We start from the raw sequence: 20,991 nt of genomic DNA, 5'->3' as shown, positions 1-20,991 counted from the left end.
GAGCAGAACTGTGCTCTTACCCTGCTAATTGAACCTTCACACTCTGCTCTTACTGGTGCAATAATATGCAATTAATGAAGATTGGCCACCAGGCTGCTCCAATTTAGCCATGAAACCTCCCACACTAGTCCAACCCATGTGTATGTATATATATATATATATATATATATATATATATATATATATATATATATATATATATATATATATATATATATATATATATAACCAGAATATTACAAATTTTAACTAAAATACTGCATTTCCGAAAGGAAACACAGGATGGTTCCTCAGTTTAGAGTGCTCAGACTGTTCACAACAGCATCCCAGGTCATGAAACACGATGTTGCTAAATGGTGGCCATAGTCTTACAAATTGGTTGCTAGGCAGTTGCTCTGTGATTCCTAGGCAGTTGCTAAGGTGTTGCTAGGGGGTTGCTAAGGTGTTGCTATGGTTCCTGTGGTGATGGTGGCTATGGTGTTGCTAAGTGGTTGCTAGGCAGCTCCTAGGGGGTTGCTAGGTGGTTGCTAAGAGAGAGACAGTAGATTTTAGAATAAAGAAAAGTAATCTACCTTCAGAACTAGACAGTAAGCAATTCTGTAGTATATTGCTAAATAATGGATAGACAGACAGACAGATAGATAGATTGATGTATTTTGTCTGTACTGTACCTTGTTTTTGTCTTCATCTGGTTTCTGAGGCTCTTGAGGGGAACTTTCTGCAGAATCTGAAGCGCCCTCTTCTGACACTGTGAACAATCAGAATCACAATCATCGATTTAACAGCTTTAAGCACTAATGATAATTCAATTTACATCAAACTGATGAACAGATGCAACATCAAAAATGTAACCAATGTTTTAGAGATCTATAGGTGACTGAACAGCTTGATTTAGGCCGTGTCTGTGTGTCTTTGCTATCATAACGACGGGAAAAGATGCACCTGCGTTCAACCTTCTAAACATGCCGGATCACGTGATGCATCAGCGCTCCGGCTCACCGTGCTATTGGGAGTACTTACACCTGGACTGATTAGTATAAATACCCCCTGCTTTTACTCACTTCTTGCCTGGTATCGAATTTATTTTTCTTAGCTCTTCTACCTCGCATTTCTGACCCTTTTTTCTTCCCTTTTTGTACCTTTGCCCTTTTAGCCCTGTTTTGGATATCCTGTGTATGACCTCATTTCCTGCTCACTCTGGTATCTTGTTTGTTTAAGCTGCTATTGTGTTACTGACCCTGCCCAGTCTGTCGCATTATTTAATAAATATTTTTTTTAATTATTATTTTTTTTAAATAAATAACATTTTCAGTGTTTGGGAGCCAAGACAGCAATACGCCAGAAAGATAGCAATACGCCACTTCCAGACTAAGATAGTAATGAGCATCGCCTAATGTATATTCCACTCCAGAAGCATTGCAGAATAATTAAATGTGCTAAAACTGCACTTACTGGACTTCCTTGCTTTTCTCGCCAGTGCTGCTGCTAGTTCATTCTGTACCTGTGGAATACAAAAAATAAATAGTTGTAAAATAAGAGAAGACGATAGACATAAAACATGTGTAATTTCTATTTCAGTGATTGGGTCTAAACTCGGGGAGGCTGCAGAGAGAGAGAGTGCGTTTGCAGCATTTAAGAAGGAGCTGGAACATGAAAGGAAATGTTGAAAAATTAAAAACACACTCTGAAAAGGCCCAGAGTGCCGCAGTAATTAATGCTCAACAGTTCCTCCTTAATGGAGAAGCTGTGTAGAAGTTTTTCTGCCCCAGACGTCGGGGCCTGTGGAGCTCGCCCTGCACCTTTGGGACCAGAACCCTGATTGACTTTGAAATGTTAAAAGCTACAAGACGCCCATATGGCCTGATCCTGCTGCACTGCTGTGCTCAGATACTGCAGGAAAAAAAGAGTATACACATATATAAAAACGCTATAGAGAGGAATAGAGAGCAATAACTGGTTTTAAAGAGCCCTTTAAAATAATTTACAGGCAAAATGAGCCCTACATAACTGTAGTCAATCAGTCAAAATATTGTTGGTGTCTATACTGAAGGCTAAGGGAAATAACAAGTAAAGAAAGCTTAGCATTGTGCTAACATTGTGGATGTATGATGATTTTGTATGTAGAAATGACTAAAACAATAAAAAAACAGGCACCTATCCTGAGGTCTTCCTCAGTTTATAGAGGGTCAGAGACCAGATAAATCACATTTTACATGTATTATTATTATTATTATTATTATTATTATTATTATTATTATTATTATTATACTACAGATCTATGAGAATATAAAGGAATATGTGACAAAAAGCATCTATTGTTTCCTGTTCATTACATAAACCCCCAGATACTGTCCTATATAAAAACCTGACACTATATTTCTCCTGTTTATTATAGGACAGTTGCTTTTAGAGAGTGAGAGAGGGAAAGAGAGAGAAAAGAGAGAGATAGAGATTGACAAAGAGAGAGTGATAGAGAGAGAGAGAGAGAGAGAAAGATAGAGTAAAAGAGAAAGAGAGAAAGATATAGAGAAAAAGAAAGTGTAAGAGAGACAGAAAGAAAAAGAAAGGAGAAAGAGAGGTAGAGAGAGTAAGAGAGAGTGAAAGAGCAGAGAGAACGATACAGAAAGTAATAGAGAAAGAGAGAGAAAGAGTTATATAGGGAGAATGGAAACGATATAGAGAGAAATAGAGAAGGAGTGAGAGAGCAATAGAGAGAGAGATAGAGAGTGAAATACAGAGAGACACAGACAGAGAGAGAGATAGAGAGATAGAGAAATGGAGATAGAGAGTGATATATAGATACAGATAGATATAGATATAGATAGATAAAGATATATATACAGAGAGAGAGTGATTGAGAGAGAGATAGAGAGAGTAATATACAGAGAGAGAGAGAGAGAGAGAGAGAGAGAGATCTACAGAGAGAGATAAATATACAGAAAGAGAGAGAGAGTAACATACAAAGAGAGAGTGATCCAAAGAGAGAGAGCAAGAATGAGAGAGACGAAGAAAGGGATAGAGATAGAGAAAAGAGAGAGATAGAGAAAGAGATAGAGATAGAGAAAAGAGAGAAAGAGACAGAGATAGAGAAAAGAGAGAGAGATAGAGAAAGAGAGAAAGAGATAGAGATAGAGAAAAGAGAGAGAGAGAGAGAAAGAGAGAAAAAGAGAGAGAGAGAGAGAGAGAGAGAGAGAGAGAGATGGGAGGGCTGAGTAAGAGTGATTCTCTCTCGGCCGCAGTATCAGGGAGATCACAGCAGTGTGACAGATGGTTCTCCTTTGGGTTCAAACGGCAGCCATGAGGTTTACTGTACAACTACACACACACACACACGCACACACACACACACACACACACACAGAGCACCAGCACAGTGTCCGGCACTGACTAGAGATCCCAACACACACACACACACACACACAAACATACACACAGAGCACCAGCACAGTGTCCGGCACTGACTAGAGATCCCAACACACACACACACACACACACACACACACACACAAACATACACACAGGGACTCACTGTGGACGTAAGTCGTTCCAGAGCCTTCATCTGGAGAATCTCACTGCAGATATCTCGCTTTCCCTCAGGATCTTCCTCAGGCCTGTGAAAACACACACATACAGATATAACACAGTTATAACACAGTTATAACACAGTTATAACACAATAACACTGAAACAACAATGCAACAATTAAAATGATGTCACACACAAGCTCCAAAATCAAAACAAGATATGGTATTAAGTCTAAAGTCAGTGCAGTTTTGTTTTCCTGCAAAATCTTACAGCACTTAATGCTTCCCTCTGACAACTTTTATAGAGATGTGGATTTCATTTTCCAGCAGGACTTGGCACACTGCCCACACTGACAAAAGTATAAATTGGTCTTTTATATAATATTCTAATTTTCTGAGACACTGATTTTTGGGTTTTTATTGGTACCAGCAATAACATTTTTATTAATAAAAAAACGATTTAATATTGTTATTAATTCAATTATTTTTTAAAGTATCTTGACATATAATATAATATAAATGCACTTTAATATATATATATTTTTATTTAACATTTAAATGTTTAATATTAGAATTGCCTTAGGATGGAGTAAAAAATGTTTGATTAATTGAGATTAAAAGAGATTAATCACAGAATACTGTTGTTATAATTCAGATTTTTTTTTATTGGCACTACTAATAGATAATAATATAAATAATTATATATATATATATATATAAGTTACCGAATACATAAAACCTCTGTTCTATGTGTTATTGATTGACACTACTAATAATTAAATTTATATGTACATATTTTATTTGTTCTAAAAGTTACTCAACACATAAAGACTCTGTTCTTACACATGACATACACTGATGTGCCAAAAGTCATGGGACAGGTGCTACTAGTTTGTTATTGTTGTTCACCCAGAGAGAGGGAGAGAGGAAGGGCATTCTCCAAAAAACAACTGCCTCAGTTCTACACTGCCTCCTGCTGATCATGCACTGTAATGCATGTCAACCTCCAGACTCAGCATGACGTCCCTCAGCTGGCCATTCATCTTCATTTTACATGTAGGACACACACACACACTCGACTCAAGCATTCGTGAAAATATTCCCGTTCCTCTACTTCCAGAAGGAGCAGAACACGGCCCATGGAGAATACTCTACAGACTGCAGAGGGAAAAAAGCCCTGAAAAGAGGGGAAAACCTGCCGTAAAGGAGGACAAAAACAAACATTCAGAGCAAGAGAACAAAAAACGTAAGACTTCCCAAACCATTCCCATCACACTTCCGCAGAGGTAACGTAGAGGCGGCTGAAAATAGGCCAGTGAGTTTCAGAAGTGGGCCAAAGTATCTCTCTCTCTCTCTTTCTATCTCTCTCCAACCACTGTCATTCTCCATCATCACCCACCCTGACAGTCCTTCATCACACGCTCCATCTCCTCTCATCCTCTCATCCTCTACAGCCCGTTCATTCAGCTCCAGTATCCTGGAGATAAGCTTTTAATATGTACAACACACGCCTCTCTCATTCTGTTATTATCATCGTTTATTTATTTTATTATTACTGGGGCTAATTGGTTTCCGTTAGATCATATTAGATACTGATGTAGACAATAGATGTTAAACAAATGCAGAAGAACTGACCCATGAAACTCTAGGAAATTTCGATTAATTGCTATTTTTAATATCGTATAATATCGTATTTTTCACAATATAACGTCTATTTTGTGGTCTATTTTCATACATAAAGCACACCAGATGATAAGGCACATTATAAAAGACACTATAAAGAACCTCTAATTCAGCAGATCTCACCGCTGGGTGATGGTTTTGGGGGGGAGCTAACTAAGCTAAGTAAAGCTAAGCTAAGTAAACAAAACTGTAATAAATGTTAAAGTCAAACAAGCACTGGATTTTAATCTATACAGATTTCTCTCCTAAAGACTGTTTATTTGGGTGGGTAAAGAGCTTTCATTTATTTACAGTAAGCTTAGACTCACGAATTTCTCCAGCACTAAGGCTGGAGCATTAGAATTAGCGGCTAACCACTAGCGGTGAGCAGGTAATGATAATGCTGCTCCAGTAGTGCTAGCTGGGGTTAGCAGCAGGCTACAGGACGATAAAACTCACCTCTGAACAGCGAAAGAGCTAGCACATATCGCAGTTAGCAGCTAATGCTAATGGTACTCCAGCCCCGCTGTTGGAGAACTAAACTGAAACTCCTGTATAACGCTGTACTTCAGTGGAGCAGCTTTACTGCTTCTTAATACCTGACTGATAAAATTCATATATAAAGCGCACAGGATTAAAAGGCGCACTGGGTGATTAAATCACTTCCGTTTATTAACAGTAAGTTTAGATTCCATTATTTATTTTTTCTAAGGGTGAGTTTTCAGTAAAGTTTCTCCAGCACTAAGGCTGGGTGCAGAAGCATTAGCATTAGCTAGTGGTTAGTGCCACGTAGCTTGTTTTAACATGGCAAACACACAGACTACAGTCCGATATACTCACCTCTGAACACCAAAAGAGCTTGGTTAGCCGCTGCAGTTAGCAACTAAGGCTAATGCTGCTGCTCCTAGCCTTAGTGCTGGAGAAACTTGACTGAAAACTCACCCTTGTAATGCTGTACTTCAGTGGAGTGGCTTTACTGCTCCTTAATATCTGACTGGTAGAATTTATTCATACATTTTTGGGAAAATTAAAGGACTTTTTATTAAAGAAGTGCGCCTTATAGTCCAGAAAATACAGTACTATGCATGTTTTGCCTCTGAATTGATGTCTACTATCACAACTTGGATTCTCGTGGATTTATAGCTCATTCCTTTGTCCTTTCCCTCCGTGCACTCGTCTTTCCTCAGTGTAAATGATTGATGAGCTAAAAATACACAGCAGCCTGTGACAGCTCATGTGAGAACATCAGGAAACATGAACATTTCCCAGACTCCAACGGCGCTTCGTTTTATCACGTTATTAGAAGTGCACTTCAGTTTTAGGCTTTTGCGTTTTTGGTTTAGGTGTACAGGGGTTGGACAATGAAACTGAAACACCTGTCATCATTTTAGTGTGGGAGGTTTCATGGCTCAATTGGAGCAGCCTGGTGGCCAATCTTCATTAATTGCACATTGCACCAGTAAGAGCAGAGTGTGAAGGTTCAATTAGCAGGGTGATAGCACAGTTTTGCTCGAAATATTGCAATGCACACAGCATTATGGGGGACATACCAGAGTTCAAAAGAGGACAAACTGTTGGTGCACGTCTTGCTGGAGCATCTGTGACCAAGACAGCAAGTCTTTGTGATGCATCAAGAGCCACGGTATCCAGGGTAATGTCAGCATACCACCAAGAAGGACCAACAACATCCAACAGGATTAACTGTGGACGCTGTAAGAGGAAGCTGTCTGAAAGGGATGTTCGGGTGCTAACCCGGATTGTATCCAATAAAAAACATAAAACCATAAAACTGATCAAATCACGACAGAATGTGATCAATGTGCACCTCAACTCTCCTGTTTCCACCAGAACTGTCCGTCACCACAATAAATTATTGTGCTCTAAAACCAGGTGTTTCAGTTCCATTGTCCAACCCCTGTAGATTTAGATTTTGAAGACATCTAGAGAATATGTGTATAAGGATTTAAAGGCGTGTCCTTTTATCTGGATCTCACAGAGAGACAGGAATTGACAGCTGAAATGCAAGCAGGCTTTTTGCCGTCTTTCTCCTGTGATTGGGTACAAACGGATGGGGGACGAGGGGAAGCCAGCAGATTCACCCTGACAAGATTGAATGTGACACGGAGAGGCCAGTACGACACCAGCTGTCCAGAGCTTTCCCATCCCAGATCCCACGCTAGCTGCCAATCAAATCCATCCAATCAAGTTCTGTTAGTTTTATGTCTGTCTGCTGACAGAAGTGACTTGGATGCAAGAAGATTAGAGCAGATGATAAAAGAGAGTGTAAAAATATTAAAAGTAATACGTTTTTTGATTTTACTAAATTGAAATCCTCTGGAATATAATCAAGATGAATATGGATGATCACAAGCCATCAAACCAAACTGAACTGCTTGAATTTACTTGAGTGTAAAAAGCATAAAGTTATCCAAAAGCAGTGCGTAAGACTGGTGGAGGGAGGAGAACATGCCAAGAATCATAAAAAAACTGTGATTAAAAACCACCAGTTATTCCACAAAATATATGAATTAATTTCTGAACTCTTAAAACTTGATGAATATGAACTTGTTTTCTTTGCATTATTTGAGGTTTGAAAGCTCTGCATCTTTTTTGTTGTTGTTATTTCAGCCGTTTCTCATTTTCTGCTCTAAATTACAATATTTTTATTTAGAATTTGGGAGAAATGTTGTCTGTAGCCTTGGCTGGAAAACACTGCATTACATGGAGTTGTATTCGTGCTGTCAGGCAGCTAGCTAGTTAATCATGCTATTATTGATCACGTGAGCTTGAGCTTTTCTTCACATAAACAGACACTCACAGCTCTTTGTGGGGTTAAACTGGACCGTATTAGCTTTCATTAATCTCAATGGCAAAACGATCAAACAGAGCTGAGCTCTGGTACTGTGAACTGATGGAAATGTAGATTGATTGGTAAAAAAAAATACATGCATTACACTCTTGGGCTCCAACACAAATTCAATGAAGGCAGTCTGAGAAGCTTGGTCTGAAAGAAGTGATCAGGTCTACTGAATGAGTAGGCGAGTCTGGCAGTGCCTCTGGTCTCTACTGTGCAGACTACGGTTGCAAATTGTGACAAAATGCTGGTATTTATGCCTAAACTATACAGGACAGAAGGGAATGGGACTATAGCATCCATCATACCATACATACAGTCACTGAGATATGGTGGGAAAACAAACAAACAGCTCCCATCAGTCCCAGATGAAGCTGATACAGCTTACAAGGGGCTTAGGTGCCAGTGTATATGTGTGTGTGTGATTAAAGGTATAGCATCATCAGAAATGGTAGGCTTTTTTTTTGTATGTTGATACAGTGTTGTTGAGGTTGTACATAAGATCTACGTGGAACTAGAGGTGCTGAGTATGCATTAATAATGCCTGTAAGGCTAGGTATGGCCTTAGCCACCAGGGAGGCCAATGAGGAGTTGCATCACTTTAATGAGGGTATGTACTGTGCTGTGCTGTTGTCCACATGGAACTGGTGGCGCTGAGCATTCATCAGTGGTGCCAGTGGGGCTACTTCGGTTCTACATGTACAGTATGAAGTGATTCAAGTGATGGATGGAGGGGAGTGGGATTGGTACACCAGATCTGAGTCTTGCTGAGTCTTCCAGAGGTGGTGTGGGCTTAAAAAATAAGAGAGCACTTCAGTTTCTGAATCAGTTTCTCTGATTTTGCTATTTATAGGTTTATTTTTATGTAAAATGAACATTTCGCCCAAATTCCAAATAAAACTATTGTCATTTAGAGCATTTATTTGCAGAAAATGAGAAATGAATGAAATAAAAAGAAAGATGCAGAGCTTTCAGACCTCAAATAATGCAAATAACAACAACAAGTTCATATTCATAAAGTTTTAAGAGTTTAGAAATAATCAACATTTGGATTTCATGCATCTTGGCATCATGTTCTCCTCCACCAGTCTTACACACTGCTTTTGGATAACTTTAGGCTGCTTTACTCCTGGTGCAAAAGTTCAACAAGCAGTTCAGTTTGGTGGTTTGATGGCTTGTGATCATCCATCTTCCTCTTGATTATATTCCAGAGGTTTTCAATTTGGTAAAATGAAAGAAACTCATCGTTTTTAAGTGCTCTCTTATTGTAAATGCTGTGAAATTCTCGATTTTTCTAAACAATTTCCAAAAAAGGAATCTAATCAGAATTAGTATGAGCTCCACCCTTTTTTAGCTGTTTGCCACGTATTCCTAATCCATCATCTGTTGGTCAGTCAGTGTTGTGATGGAGATATGGTTTTGTGTGTGTGTGTGTGTGTGTGTGTGTGTATGTGTGTGTGTGTGTGTGCATGTATTTGTATTTTGTGCATTTTTCTGTCTTGTGTCAATAGCGTCTTCTCATCCAGGCTGCCTGGAGCTGTGTTGGCTCATGCGCTCGTTCCAAAGAAGCTATTTGGATATTCCATGTACACACTTCTTCCAACTGCTTCACATCATTTGCATCCAATTTGAATGCTATCTTTGCCATTACCAGTTTCACCAGAACTGGTGTGGGAGTCAGAACGAGCTTTCTGCCTTTCAGCCTGAGTGTATGTGTGTGTGTGTGTGAAAGACAGTGTGTGTTTTGTGTGTGTGTGTGTGTGTTTGGTGTGAACTATTTTAGATGGTGAAAAAGTGTATGTATATTAAGATTCCCAAATTTGCGTAAATTTGTGTATTTCATTCATTGTTAAAATATCACAGAAGGAATCGTGTAGAGATACAGATATGAACCAGCAACTTTAGTTAAGGCCTGTTATAGTGATTACATTACCCAGTTATTGTATAATACATTGGGTATTTTTACATGTAGCTTAATAATTCGTTAATATTTGGACTAATAGCCTAATCAGAATAAAGCACATCCATGTAAACACCTCAATCTGGAATAGAGTAGTCCGAATACAAGACAGGCCATTCCGAATACAATTTCTATCCAATCGAATGATCCGATCCAATCGAATAATCAGTTACATAGAAGAAGAATAGGCTTGTAAACACCTGTACTATTACAACTTTAATTTAGACTTTGATCTCATAATATTGCAACTTTAATCTCATAATATTACGACTTTAATCACACCATATTATGACTTTATTCTCGAAGTAAACTGTTTTTATTTTAAAAATGGTCCTAAAACGCAGTTGTACACATGTGCATGTTCAGCACGGCAGAAGTTTACAAAGCTGATCTATTTTAAGTATTTATTTATTTATTTATTTTATTGTTGATGATTATTTCTTACAACCATTGAAAACCCAAAAATCAGTGTCTCCGAAAATTATATTAGAATATTATATAAGACCAATTGGTACTTTTGGCAGTGTGGGCAGTGTGCCAAGTCCTGCTAGAAAATGAAATCTGCATCTCCATAAAAGTTGTCAGTAGCAGAGGGAAGCATGAAGTGCTGTAAGATTTTGTTTGAAAACAAAACTGCACTGACTTTAGACTTGATAATAAAACACAGTGGATCAACACCAGCAGATAACAGACATGTCTCTCCAAACCATCACTGATTGGTGGAAACTTCACACTAGACCTCGAGCAGTTTGGACTGTGTGTCTCTCCACTCTTCCTCCAGGCTCCCTCGATTTCCTTTAAATGAAATGTAAAATGTACTGATGATCAGTGATGGTTTGGAGAGTCATGTCTGTCATCTGCTGGTGTTGATCCACTGTGTTTTATTATCAAGTCTAAAGTCAGTGCAGTTTTGTTTTCCCACAAAATCTTACAGCACTTCATATCTTACAGCTTCCCTCTGCTACTGACAACTTTTATGGAGATGCAGATTTCATTTTCCAGCAGGACTTGGCACACTGCCCACAGTACTGCCAATAGTCACTGCATTTTGGGTTTTCATTGGCTGTGAGCATCATTAACAATAGTAGAAATAAACGCTTAAAATAGATCACTCTGTGTGTAATGATAGAAGCATGCCACTTGTGGTAAGACTGGCACTATTAAAGCATGCACTGGATCAAACCTGCAGAAAAACAACAGAGCTCTTACAGCAGTGACATCAGTAATGCCCGTCGCTATGGTTACACTTCACGTATTTCATTTTGAAGGACAGGCTGTGTAAAACAAGCATCCTAATGGGGGAAATGATGGAAACGCCCACACAAAATCAGGCTTACTTCAAGTTGTTTTGATAAAAAACAGCCAGCAGTTTCATCCACTATATACTATATCTGCAAGTTTTACAGCATGTAAAACATCTTTGTATTTTCTAGGAGTCTCTTCTAGTTCTGTTTCATGCGTCACTGCCCTTTTGATGTTTATTAGGGAGGGGTTAAGAAAAAAAAATATCGATATTGCCATATATCGTATCATTTTCATCGTATTAATCCTATTAAATCAATATGTGGCATCGAATATCAATATATTTATTGAAACATAGGAGCCCTAAACTCCCTAAGACCCCCTCCCCCCCTCCCAATTTGATTTACTAAAGTGACTAATTCATTACTCCATGCTTTAAAAAATATTGGTTGTCAAATTGTGTGAAACTGACTATCAACAGATTATTTAAATGTTACGTTACAAGACTATGAGGATTATGGCAAAACCTTCAGTGGGGGTGGCAGGGTTCAAGTCCCTATCTGGGTGGAGTTTCCATGTTCTCCCTGTGTCTATGTGGGTTTCCTATGGGGACTCCGGTTTCCTCCCACTGTCCCAAAACATGGAGATCTGGAAAATTGCATACTCTAAAAGTACCCAGAAGATGAAATACCAGACTTTCCAAGTCTTCCAGAAGTTGCGGAAGTCTACCATATATCAATAACGGCTCCCTGATGCCCACAAGTCAGATAAAATCTCCCGAATTTGGAACGAGCCACAAACGCTTTTTTTACCCAATCGCAGGAGGGAAAGAGAGGGTTCTGATTGGCCTGTTCTCTCAGCCAATCAGTTTTAGTGCAGTCAGGCAGTGTTTTTATTTTTATTTTCATCCTGGATGGGATGCGTTTAAGAGCATCATGGCTCCCATTAAAAGTAATATCTCCTCTCACTACTCTAAAGTATATCCATGTCTGGTGCATCTATACACATGTTGTGTCTATTATCAACAACAATAGAGTTCAGATTTATCCTTTCATAGTATTCCTTTATCACCTTTACCCAACGGTCCACCCACCCCCGCGGCACTGATCCATATACACCTATACACAGCACTGAGAACAAAGAGAGAGAGAGAGAGAGAGAGAGAGAGAGAGAGAGAGAGAGACAGAGAGAGAGAGAGAGGATTTAGACATGAAGCAGAGAGCAAAAAGAAAGGTAAAGAGAAAGAAAGAGGTAAAAAGACAGAATGAGAGATAGAAAGAGAGCTAGAGAGAGATAGAGAGAAGGAAATAAATGAATCTGATAGGACAAGAAAAAGGGATGGAGAAAGAAAGTGATAAAGAGACAGAGAGAGAGAGATAAGTAAAGAGGGGAGAGCGAGACAGTGCTAAGAAAATAGAAAGAGAGATAAGAAGAGAGAGGGAGACAGAAGGAAAGAGATAAGGAGAGAGAGATAGTGAGTGAGATAAAAGGAGAGGGAGAGAGAGAGATAAAGCAAAAGAGCAAAATGTTGTGGAGAACAGGAAGAGAAGAGAAAGGGGTGGAGATAAAAAGTGATGAAGAGAGACAGAGAGAGAGGAAGATTGATTAAGAGGGAAGAGAGCGAGAGCTAGAGACAGAGAGAGAGACAGATAAAAAGGAAGAGAAATTAAAAGAGAGAGGGAGACAGAACGAGAAAGAGAGAGAGAGAAGGAGAGAGAGAGATAGAGAGTGAGATATAAAGAGAGAAGGAGACAAAAAGAGAGGGAGAGACAGTGAGAAAGAAAGATAAACAGAGAGGGGAGAGAGAGACAGAAAGTAAGAGAAGAAGTAGGGGGAAAAGAACGAGAGAGATAGAGAGAAAGAGGGGAAAGAGACACTGAATCAGGATTGAAATAGCATCATAAGATTCAGTATCTGGTTCTGAAGGCAGAAATAATTCAGCAGAGGGGCGACAGCCCACCACACTCCTCCTCTCTCCCACCACTGTCCTCCCTCTCTCTTCCGCTCTCTTTCTCTCTCTCTCTCTCCCTCTCTCTCTCTCTCCCTCTCTCAGCTGAGTGACATATTCAGTTCAGCTAGCATAAGCACTGCATGCTCAAACACTGCACTGCACTGAGTCCTCGTGAACTCCTCACACCTTCACACACTGACTGTATTTCCTAAACAGTGAACGGCAGAATATTCATGTGTGTATTTGCGTATCAATTACATTTAGATTTTTTCATTTCAATTAATCTAAAAAAGAAGCACAATTACAAAAAAATATGGAAGCAAAAAATACTATCTGAAAATCAGGACTAGTTTTGAAAATGCACCAGGCTTTACTCTAACATGAAGGACATATTTGTGCAGAAGCCGCTGCACAGTAGAACAGTGCACCACCACCACTCCAGAGTCTTCCACAGTCAAACAAGGTTTTGATTTGCAGATCGATAAAAATCTGTTGAGTATTTTTCTTTATCCAGTATGAATACTCGCGTGTGTAGTTTTACTCACTGACAGAACACAGTGTATAGTGACAATATATAGACAATATATTTTAATCCAGTATGAATCTGCAATGTTTTATTCTTATAGTATTATAATAATAACTATCAAATAATGGTAATCCAGTATGAATCTGAAGTGTGTTTAGTTGTTACAATATTACAGTAATAACTGTCATAGAATTGTAATCCAGTATGAATCTGAAGTGGGCAGTTCAGTATTTCTTACAGTGTAACAGTAATAACTATCAAATAATTGTAATCCAGTATGAATCTGAAGTAGGCAGTTCAGTATTTCTTACAGTATAACAGTAATAACTATCAAAAAATTGTAATCCAGTATGAATCTGAAGTGGATAGTTTGGTAGTTCTTACAGTATTATAGTAACAACTCTCAAATTATTTTAATCCAGTATGAATCTGAAATGGGCAGTTCGGTATTTCTTACAGTATAACAGTAATAACTATCAAATAATTGTAATCCAGTATGAATCTGAAGTGGAAGGTTCGGTATTTCTTACAGTATTATAGTAATAACTGTCACATTATGTTAATCCAGTATGAATATCCAATGTGAGTAGATTTCAATAATATATGTCAAATTCATGCTAAAAAAAATAACAAACAGGGTCTAAATCATTTTAATCCAGTATGAATCTAAAGTCTGTGTGTCATTCGTACAATATTCCAGTAATAACTGTAATATAATTTTAATCCAGTATGAATCTGAAGTGTGTGTAATTCTTACAATATTATAGTAATAACTGTCACATTTCGTTAATCCAGTATGAATATCCAGTATGAGTAGATTTCAATAATATATGTCAAATAATATTAATCCAGTATGGAGTGAATGTCCCTCTGTGATTGGCTGAAACAAAGCTCAGGCATTGGGGTTGTCCAAACAAATTCATGCTAAATATATAACAAAAAGGGTCTAAATTATTTTAATCCAGTATGAATCTGAAGTGGGTGGTTCGGTATTTCTTACAGTATTATAGTAATAACCATCAAATTATGTTAATCCAGTATGAATCTGCACTATGTGTAGATTACATAGTCTGACAGTAATAACAGTAACTGTCAAATAATTGTTAACCAATATGGAGTGAATGATCATCTATGATTGGTTGAATCAAAGCTCATGCATTGGTTGTCCAATCAAATTCATGCTAAAGAAATAACAAACTAAATAAGTGTATTTCACAATCAACAATCTTTGTGTTCTCATATCAGTGTGTGTGTGTGTGTGTGTGTGTGTGTGTGTGTGTACGGATACTTACGGGCTGACGACCCTGAACTGGACGTAGGGGACGAGCTGCAGGAGGAGGCGGACGCCGTTCTGCCACTCCTCCTCCGAGCGGAACTCACAGCCCTGTGCATCACACTCCTCAAAGGAGAACTGGTAGTACGTGTTGGAGTCCTCGAACACCACCCGCTGATCCACTACACCACCCAGGACAAGTGAAGGACACAATTACTGCTGTGCAATTCCTGCTCCCACAACAACAACAACAACAACAACAGCAGCAGCAGCAACACATTCAGGTTTTATTAACCCTGAAATATAATCTTAAATCTGCAGATCACTGCTTAAATTTAATAACACAATATATTACATTTACAGTGATATTACACTGTACCGCTTCATTACAGCCTGGTGTACAGCACATAATAAGCAGACCTGAGGATGTTAAAACAGGGGAATATCAAAAAATAAAAGGAGGAAGACTTATTTCTAAGTCTATATATATATATATTGATATGAATGATATTATACCGTGAAATATGGTCCCATATCACCCACCCCTAATTATCACATCAGGGTATCACCTTTTTACTGTTTTTAGCAAAAGAAAATTCACACTGTTCTCATTATTTCCCATTATATATCTACTAGAGACAGATTATATCTGTCCAGTATCTTTTTTCACTTTAATCCTGGATATATAGAGATTATTATTAGGAGTGCATTATTAGTATCATTAGTATCATGATATTCTGGATCATTGACTTCTGATTTTTACATATCTGATAAAATTTGCGTTCTTGTATTTTTAATTATCTTAGTTAGGGATGTGCCATATCATATTGTATTATTTTTTATTAATAAAGTTTCTGGTTGAAAATATTTAGTTCTATTTTTTTTGTTGTTGTTGTAACAAATACGTATTTCATGCAATAAAATAAAATGTAAAAAAATCATACAATGTAAATTTCTGCATTTTTTTTTTTATTATGTCTCTAACAGTTGAAGTGTGCCTACAATAAAAATGACAGACCTCTCCATTCTTTGTAGGTGGAAAAACTTGCAAAATCAGCAGAGTAACAAACACTTATTTTTTTTACACTGTATGACTTTGACTGCATTACAAAAGTTACAATACCACTTTAAAATAAGGTTTCCCTATGAAGGGCGTATAAAGGGTTTATAAAGAAGTTTATTAATCTGGATAGTTCTATTAATAATAAAGTTAAAGTCAACATATGTTGATGCTGACTGATACAAAAGACGCTTTTCACAATTTTTTTTTCCAGCTCAGTTTTACTGAATGCGAGCGGCTGGTGGAGCAATGGAGACTTCAGAAGAGGAAACTCAGAGCTCAGTAGCTCCTCCATTCATTCATAGTAAAACCAAAGAAACGAAGGAGTGAAGCTCTCTCTCTCTCTCTCTCTCTCTGACTGAACATAACCTGGAATCGGATTCATCCACACTGAAAGGAGACCGCATCACACCCACCCAGTTTAAAATGATTCTTCTGCATGCTCTTTGCAATTACCCATTCTCACCAGAGAGGGCTCTAAATCTAAAACCTCAAAGTCTCCCAAAACTTATGGACATCAGCTTTAAAGAGTATAAATTAATGTAGAATCACTATTTGGAAAAGGACAGCTCACTGTTTCTCTTTCTATTCATTTGTTGTAACTGATTTTGTAAAAATGTGTGGTTTTAAAGTACGTTTTAAATTACGACATAATTAATAATCATTTATAGCTTAATTTATAAACCCTTATGTATAAACCCTTTATAAAGGAGCCTTATTTTAAAGTGGTACCATTTCATTTTAAAGTTTCCAACAGCACAGAACTCTGAGCAGTTTTGTTTTGTATGGATCAGTTTGCTTTATTTAAGCAGTTTTTAATGAGATGACGCTAACACGTCACAGCCGGCTTGGTGCACGGAATAGATTCAATTACCTGAGAAAAGAACATGATGGCAAATAATGAGGTGACCAATTCACCCATGTGCGCAGTGTAATGATGTGCAGTGCGCAGGGACGGCTAGAATCAATAGGTCATTTAACTGAGCACGCTCAGTGTGGAGAGCACTGAGGAAGCAAAGGGCAGGAAGGCCAGAAAAAAAAGAAAGCTTAGCGGTACAGTTTGAGGCAGAGCTAGTGGAAAGTTTGGTAATAAGAACAGCAGGAAGTCCTGCTTTAAAGGGACATAAAACTATTTTATGTCCCCCTTTCAAACCTATTTTTGCTGAATCAAATCCTCAGCTTACATTTTAAGAAAGGAAAGCTAAAAAATGGGAGGGGTAGTTTGGGAGGGGTACTGGGTGATGTATGGGTTTAGGGGCAGGGCAAGAGGGAAAGCTAATTGACTGATCTGCATATTGTAATGCACTTCATCCTTGCCTATAGCACAGTTGAACCTGAGGGGGCTCTGCAGAGGCGAAAATTAAGACAATAAAAACATTTTTTAAAGTTTAGGAAATGTTTATAATCATTTTAAGCATTTTAAGACTATGTTTCATTACTTCAAAGCAACACATTTCAGCTATTAATGGAAAAATATGATTTAGGATTTAGTGGCTCTTTCTAGAAGTCTAAATGTCAGCACAGCGAATCAGTTCCGATACATCAGCTCACAGATGCCTTGTGCTGATCGACATCACCCTAGGAGTGATCAGGGGAAAGAGCGCCATCTACTGTTCCCATCCAGAGAGAGCAAAAGAGAGAGAGATAACTGTGCTCTCTCAGGGCTCTGGAAGCTGACGGCAAGCTGCATGAGCGGGATTCGAACCAGTGATCTACCAATCATAGTGGCAGTGCTTTAGACCGCTGTACCACTCAAATGTTAAATAGCTAGATTACCAGCACAAGGTATATTTTCCTGAGATAATCATTTTTTAACCATCTTAAGACAATTTAAAACCAGCTACCAGTGTAGAAAATAAGACTCGAGAGATATCGAGATGTTGGCCACAAGGAACCGAGACATATTTTCAAAGAGGTATAGTATTCTTCCCCAAGAACACACTGTACTAGCTGTTAAACATGGTGGTGGTAGCTTCAGGGCCACTGTGCTATTTTGCTATTTTGCACAAAAATTAGATGCACAATTATGCCCATCATAACTGTACATAAACTTCCAACCATGACTGCAATAGTAAGGCTTAGATGAGTTACCTGAGTGCAGAATGCCCAATTCCAGCAACACCTGCCAAACCCGCGCCGCCATCATCCGGCACTGGACGAACACACACTGCTCCAGCAGCCACTGCACCAGCTCAACCCCCACGTAGCTCCTCCTGGAGACGGAAACACACGTTCAAACTCATGCAAACACCACCAAGCCGAACTGCTTGAATTTTTGCAGCAGGAGTGAGTAGCATAAAGTTATCCAAAAGCAGTGTGTAAGACTGGTGGAGGAGAACATGATGCCAAAGATGCATGAAAAAAAACTGTGATTAAAAACCAGACCAGGGTTTTTTCAGCAAATATTGATTTCTGAACTCTTAAAACTTTATGAATATGAATATGAATTTGTTTTCTTTGCATTATTTGAGGTCTGAAAGTAGCTCTGCTTTTTAGTTTTTTTTATCCATTTCTAATTTTCTGCAAATAAATAAATGCTCTAAATGACAATATTTTTAATTGAAATTTGGGAGAAATGTTGTCTGTAGTTTATAGAATTAAACAACAATATTAATTTTACTCAAACATAAACCTATAAATAGCAAAATCAGTGAAATTGATTCAGAAACTGAAGTGCTCTCTTAATTTTTTACAGAGCTGTGTATGTGTGTATGTGTGTATGTGTGTGTGAGTCTATCTAAGCACTGCAGAGTACAGCCTGTCTTATCTAATGTGCATTCACAGCACATGTCCGCATCCCATCCACACACACACACACACACACACACACACACACACACACACACACACGCAACCCGGGAGTTCCTCCACCTCCTGACTGGCCACCACACACACGTCAGTCCAGTCAGATTGCCCTGGATGGAGGTTATTGATTGATTGCAGCAGTGTAAGTAAGCAGTGATGAGTCAGCCTACTGAGCCCCCCCTCACACACACACACACACACACACACTCACACTTCCATCATTTCCACAACAGACCCCACCCCCACCCCCCCGCTATAACACAGGACTCACATTGATCCTCGGATTGATGAACAGCATTTTATGTTCACACGGATCGGCTTCCAGCGTCACTACTACAAAGGCATGCGCCCGGATCAATACTTCACTCACTGCTCTTACACAGCGACACACACACACACACACACACACACACACACAAACGTCCTCTCACCTGATAATCCGGGCCAGGTGGATCTTGTCTTTGGCAGGGTAAGGGCCGTGAGACAGGAATGCGTTTCTCAGAGCACGACCGGCGCACGGAAAACTCTGAGAGCATGTCTGACGAAGACAAAGAGAAAAACAATGCTTTAGTGAGTTATACACTCTCTATACCTCAAATTAACATCTTGTCTTTTTAAGTTTACATGCCGTTCACTCTCTCCGAGCTTCTGATTGTCTACACCTGGAGAAAAGCTAGTTTGCAAGCTCTTGTAGGATGCGTTTCTTTTGAAAAAGTGTAGATTAAAAGTAGATTAGAAGGAAAAATAATTATTTGGGCTGCCAGTTTAAGAAGCTTGGAGGGAAAGAAGCATTTCCCACTCATGATCTGTTACAGGGCTGCTGTGATTACCATCAGTTAGTTACATTTATAACCTGCTGCTTATTAATGCTCTGTTGTTACACGGCAGCAGGAAAAAAACCCAGAGGCAAGTGGAGTCATTACGACTGTGACCGTAAAAAAGAGAATATTCCATTCATCAAATCATCTTTCAATTGGGACATGGAACAAATTGGGACATCTTTCCCCATCTCTCTCTCTCGCTCTCTCTATCAATGTCCCTCTCTCTCTCTCTGTCTCTCTCTTTCCATTGATTATTCAATTACTCAGTCAATAGGGGTTCTCGCCTCCGCTACATGTTCTAAAACACCTTTAGCATTATTGACAAAGCTCAAAAATAAACTGCACACAACTGACGGCTCACAGGCTGGAGCCGTAACCTGTTTAAACCGCAGTGGCCAATCTATTATACAGGATAATCAAGATGAGGCACCAACAAAGGAGGGATAGTAAAGTTGTAATAATAAAAGGTAAAAGAAGATTAATTACTAGGGTTGCCAGTTTAAGAAGCTTGATCTGTTACAGGGCTGCTGTGACTACCATCAGTTAGTTACATTTATAATCTGTAAAAGTAAAAAAAATCATGTAGGGATAAACACTCTTTCAAAAAAAATGCATCGTAGAAGAGCTAGCAAACTAGCTTTTTACCAGGTGTGGACAATCAGAAGCCTGGAGAGTGTGAACGCCATATTTGCAGAGTCCCGAAGGTTCAGTGTGAGTGCATGCTGGGAGTTAGAGTCTTTAATGTGTGAATCAAAGTTCAAAGCAGGCAAAAACATGATCTGTTAAAGGGCTGCTGTGATTACCATCAGTTAGTTACATTTACATTTATAACCTGCTTTCTTATTAATGCTCTGTTGTTAAAGTTGGATAATACAGTGTCCACATTTTGCGGTAGAGGTGTCGCTAGCAGTAGCCTGGCCTATATTGCACTTATCACGTCTGAGAACAGTTTATTTGGGTTAGTAAAGCACTTTTGAAGCTTGTTACATCTTAAAACAAAAACATAAATATATTATATATTAGCTGCACAGTTATAAAAGTTGTAGTGTTCAAAGCGTGTGAAAAAAGTAGTAGCTTGTAGCCTGGAAATTACGGTAAGCTGATTTTCAAGTTCTGCGCTTTAACATATATGAGAATATGTGTGCATGTGACGGAAAGCAATATACAGAAAGAGAAATGCCTGGGAATTGAACGCAGAGTGCGGCAGAGTGAGCAGATAGACAGGGAGTGTGTTAAATGTTTTAGTACATACATTTCCGAATGCATTCATACATTTATAAGCCCTTCCAGAAGCTTATCTGTCAGGCAGGAAG

At 38.6% G+C, this 20,991-nt stretch overlaps 1 protein-coding gene across 1 annotated transcript in view; it reads right to left on the bottom strand.

Annotated features, from left to right (window-relative positions):
• Nucleotides 1-20,991, bottom strand: part of rapgef5a (Rap guanine nucleotide exchange factor (GEF) 5a) — a 105,840-nt gene that overhangs the window by 64,877 nt on the left and 19,972 nt on the right. The window contains exons 3-8 of the mRNA XM_049475735.1: nt 19,289-19,395; nt 18,144-18,265; nt 15,012-15,174; nt 3,530-3,611; nt 1,453-1,501; nt 672-748 (exon numbers count right to left, since the gene is read on the bottom strand). Coding sequence (XP_049331692.1) covers nt 672-748; nt 1,453-1,501; nt 3,530-3,611; nt 15,012-15,174; nt 18,144-18,265; nt 19,289-19,395 — 600 coding nt within the window. The remainder of the gene's footprint in view (nt 1-671; nt 749-1,452; nt 1,502-3,529; nt 3,612-15,011; nt 15,175-18,143; nt 18,266-19,288; nt 19,396-20,991) is intronic.

Source organism: Astyanax mexicanus, chromosome 3 (genome assembly GCF_023375975.1).
Source record: "Astyanax mexicanus isolate ESR-SI-001 chromosome 3, AstMex3_surface, whole genome shotgun sequence".
NCBI classification, from domain to species: Eukaryota; Metazoa; Chordata; class Actinopteri; order Characiformes; family Acestrorhamphidae; genus Astyanax; species Astyanax mexicanus.
The sequence above is the reverse complement of the archived record's forward strand: the minus strand, read 5'-3'. Positions and strand labels throughout refer to the sequence as shown.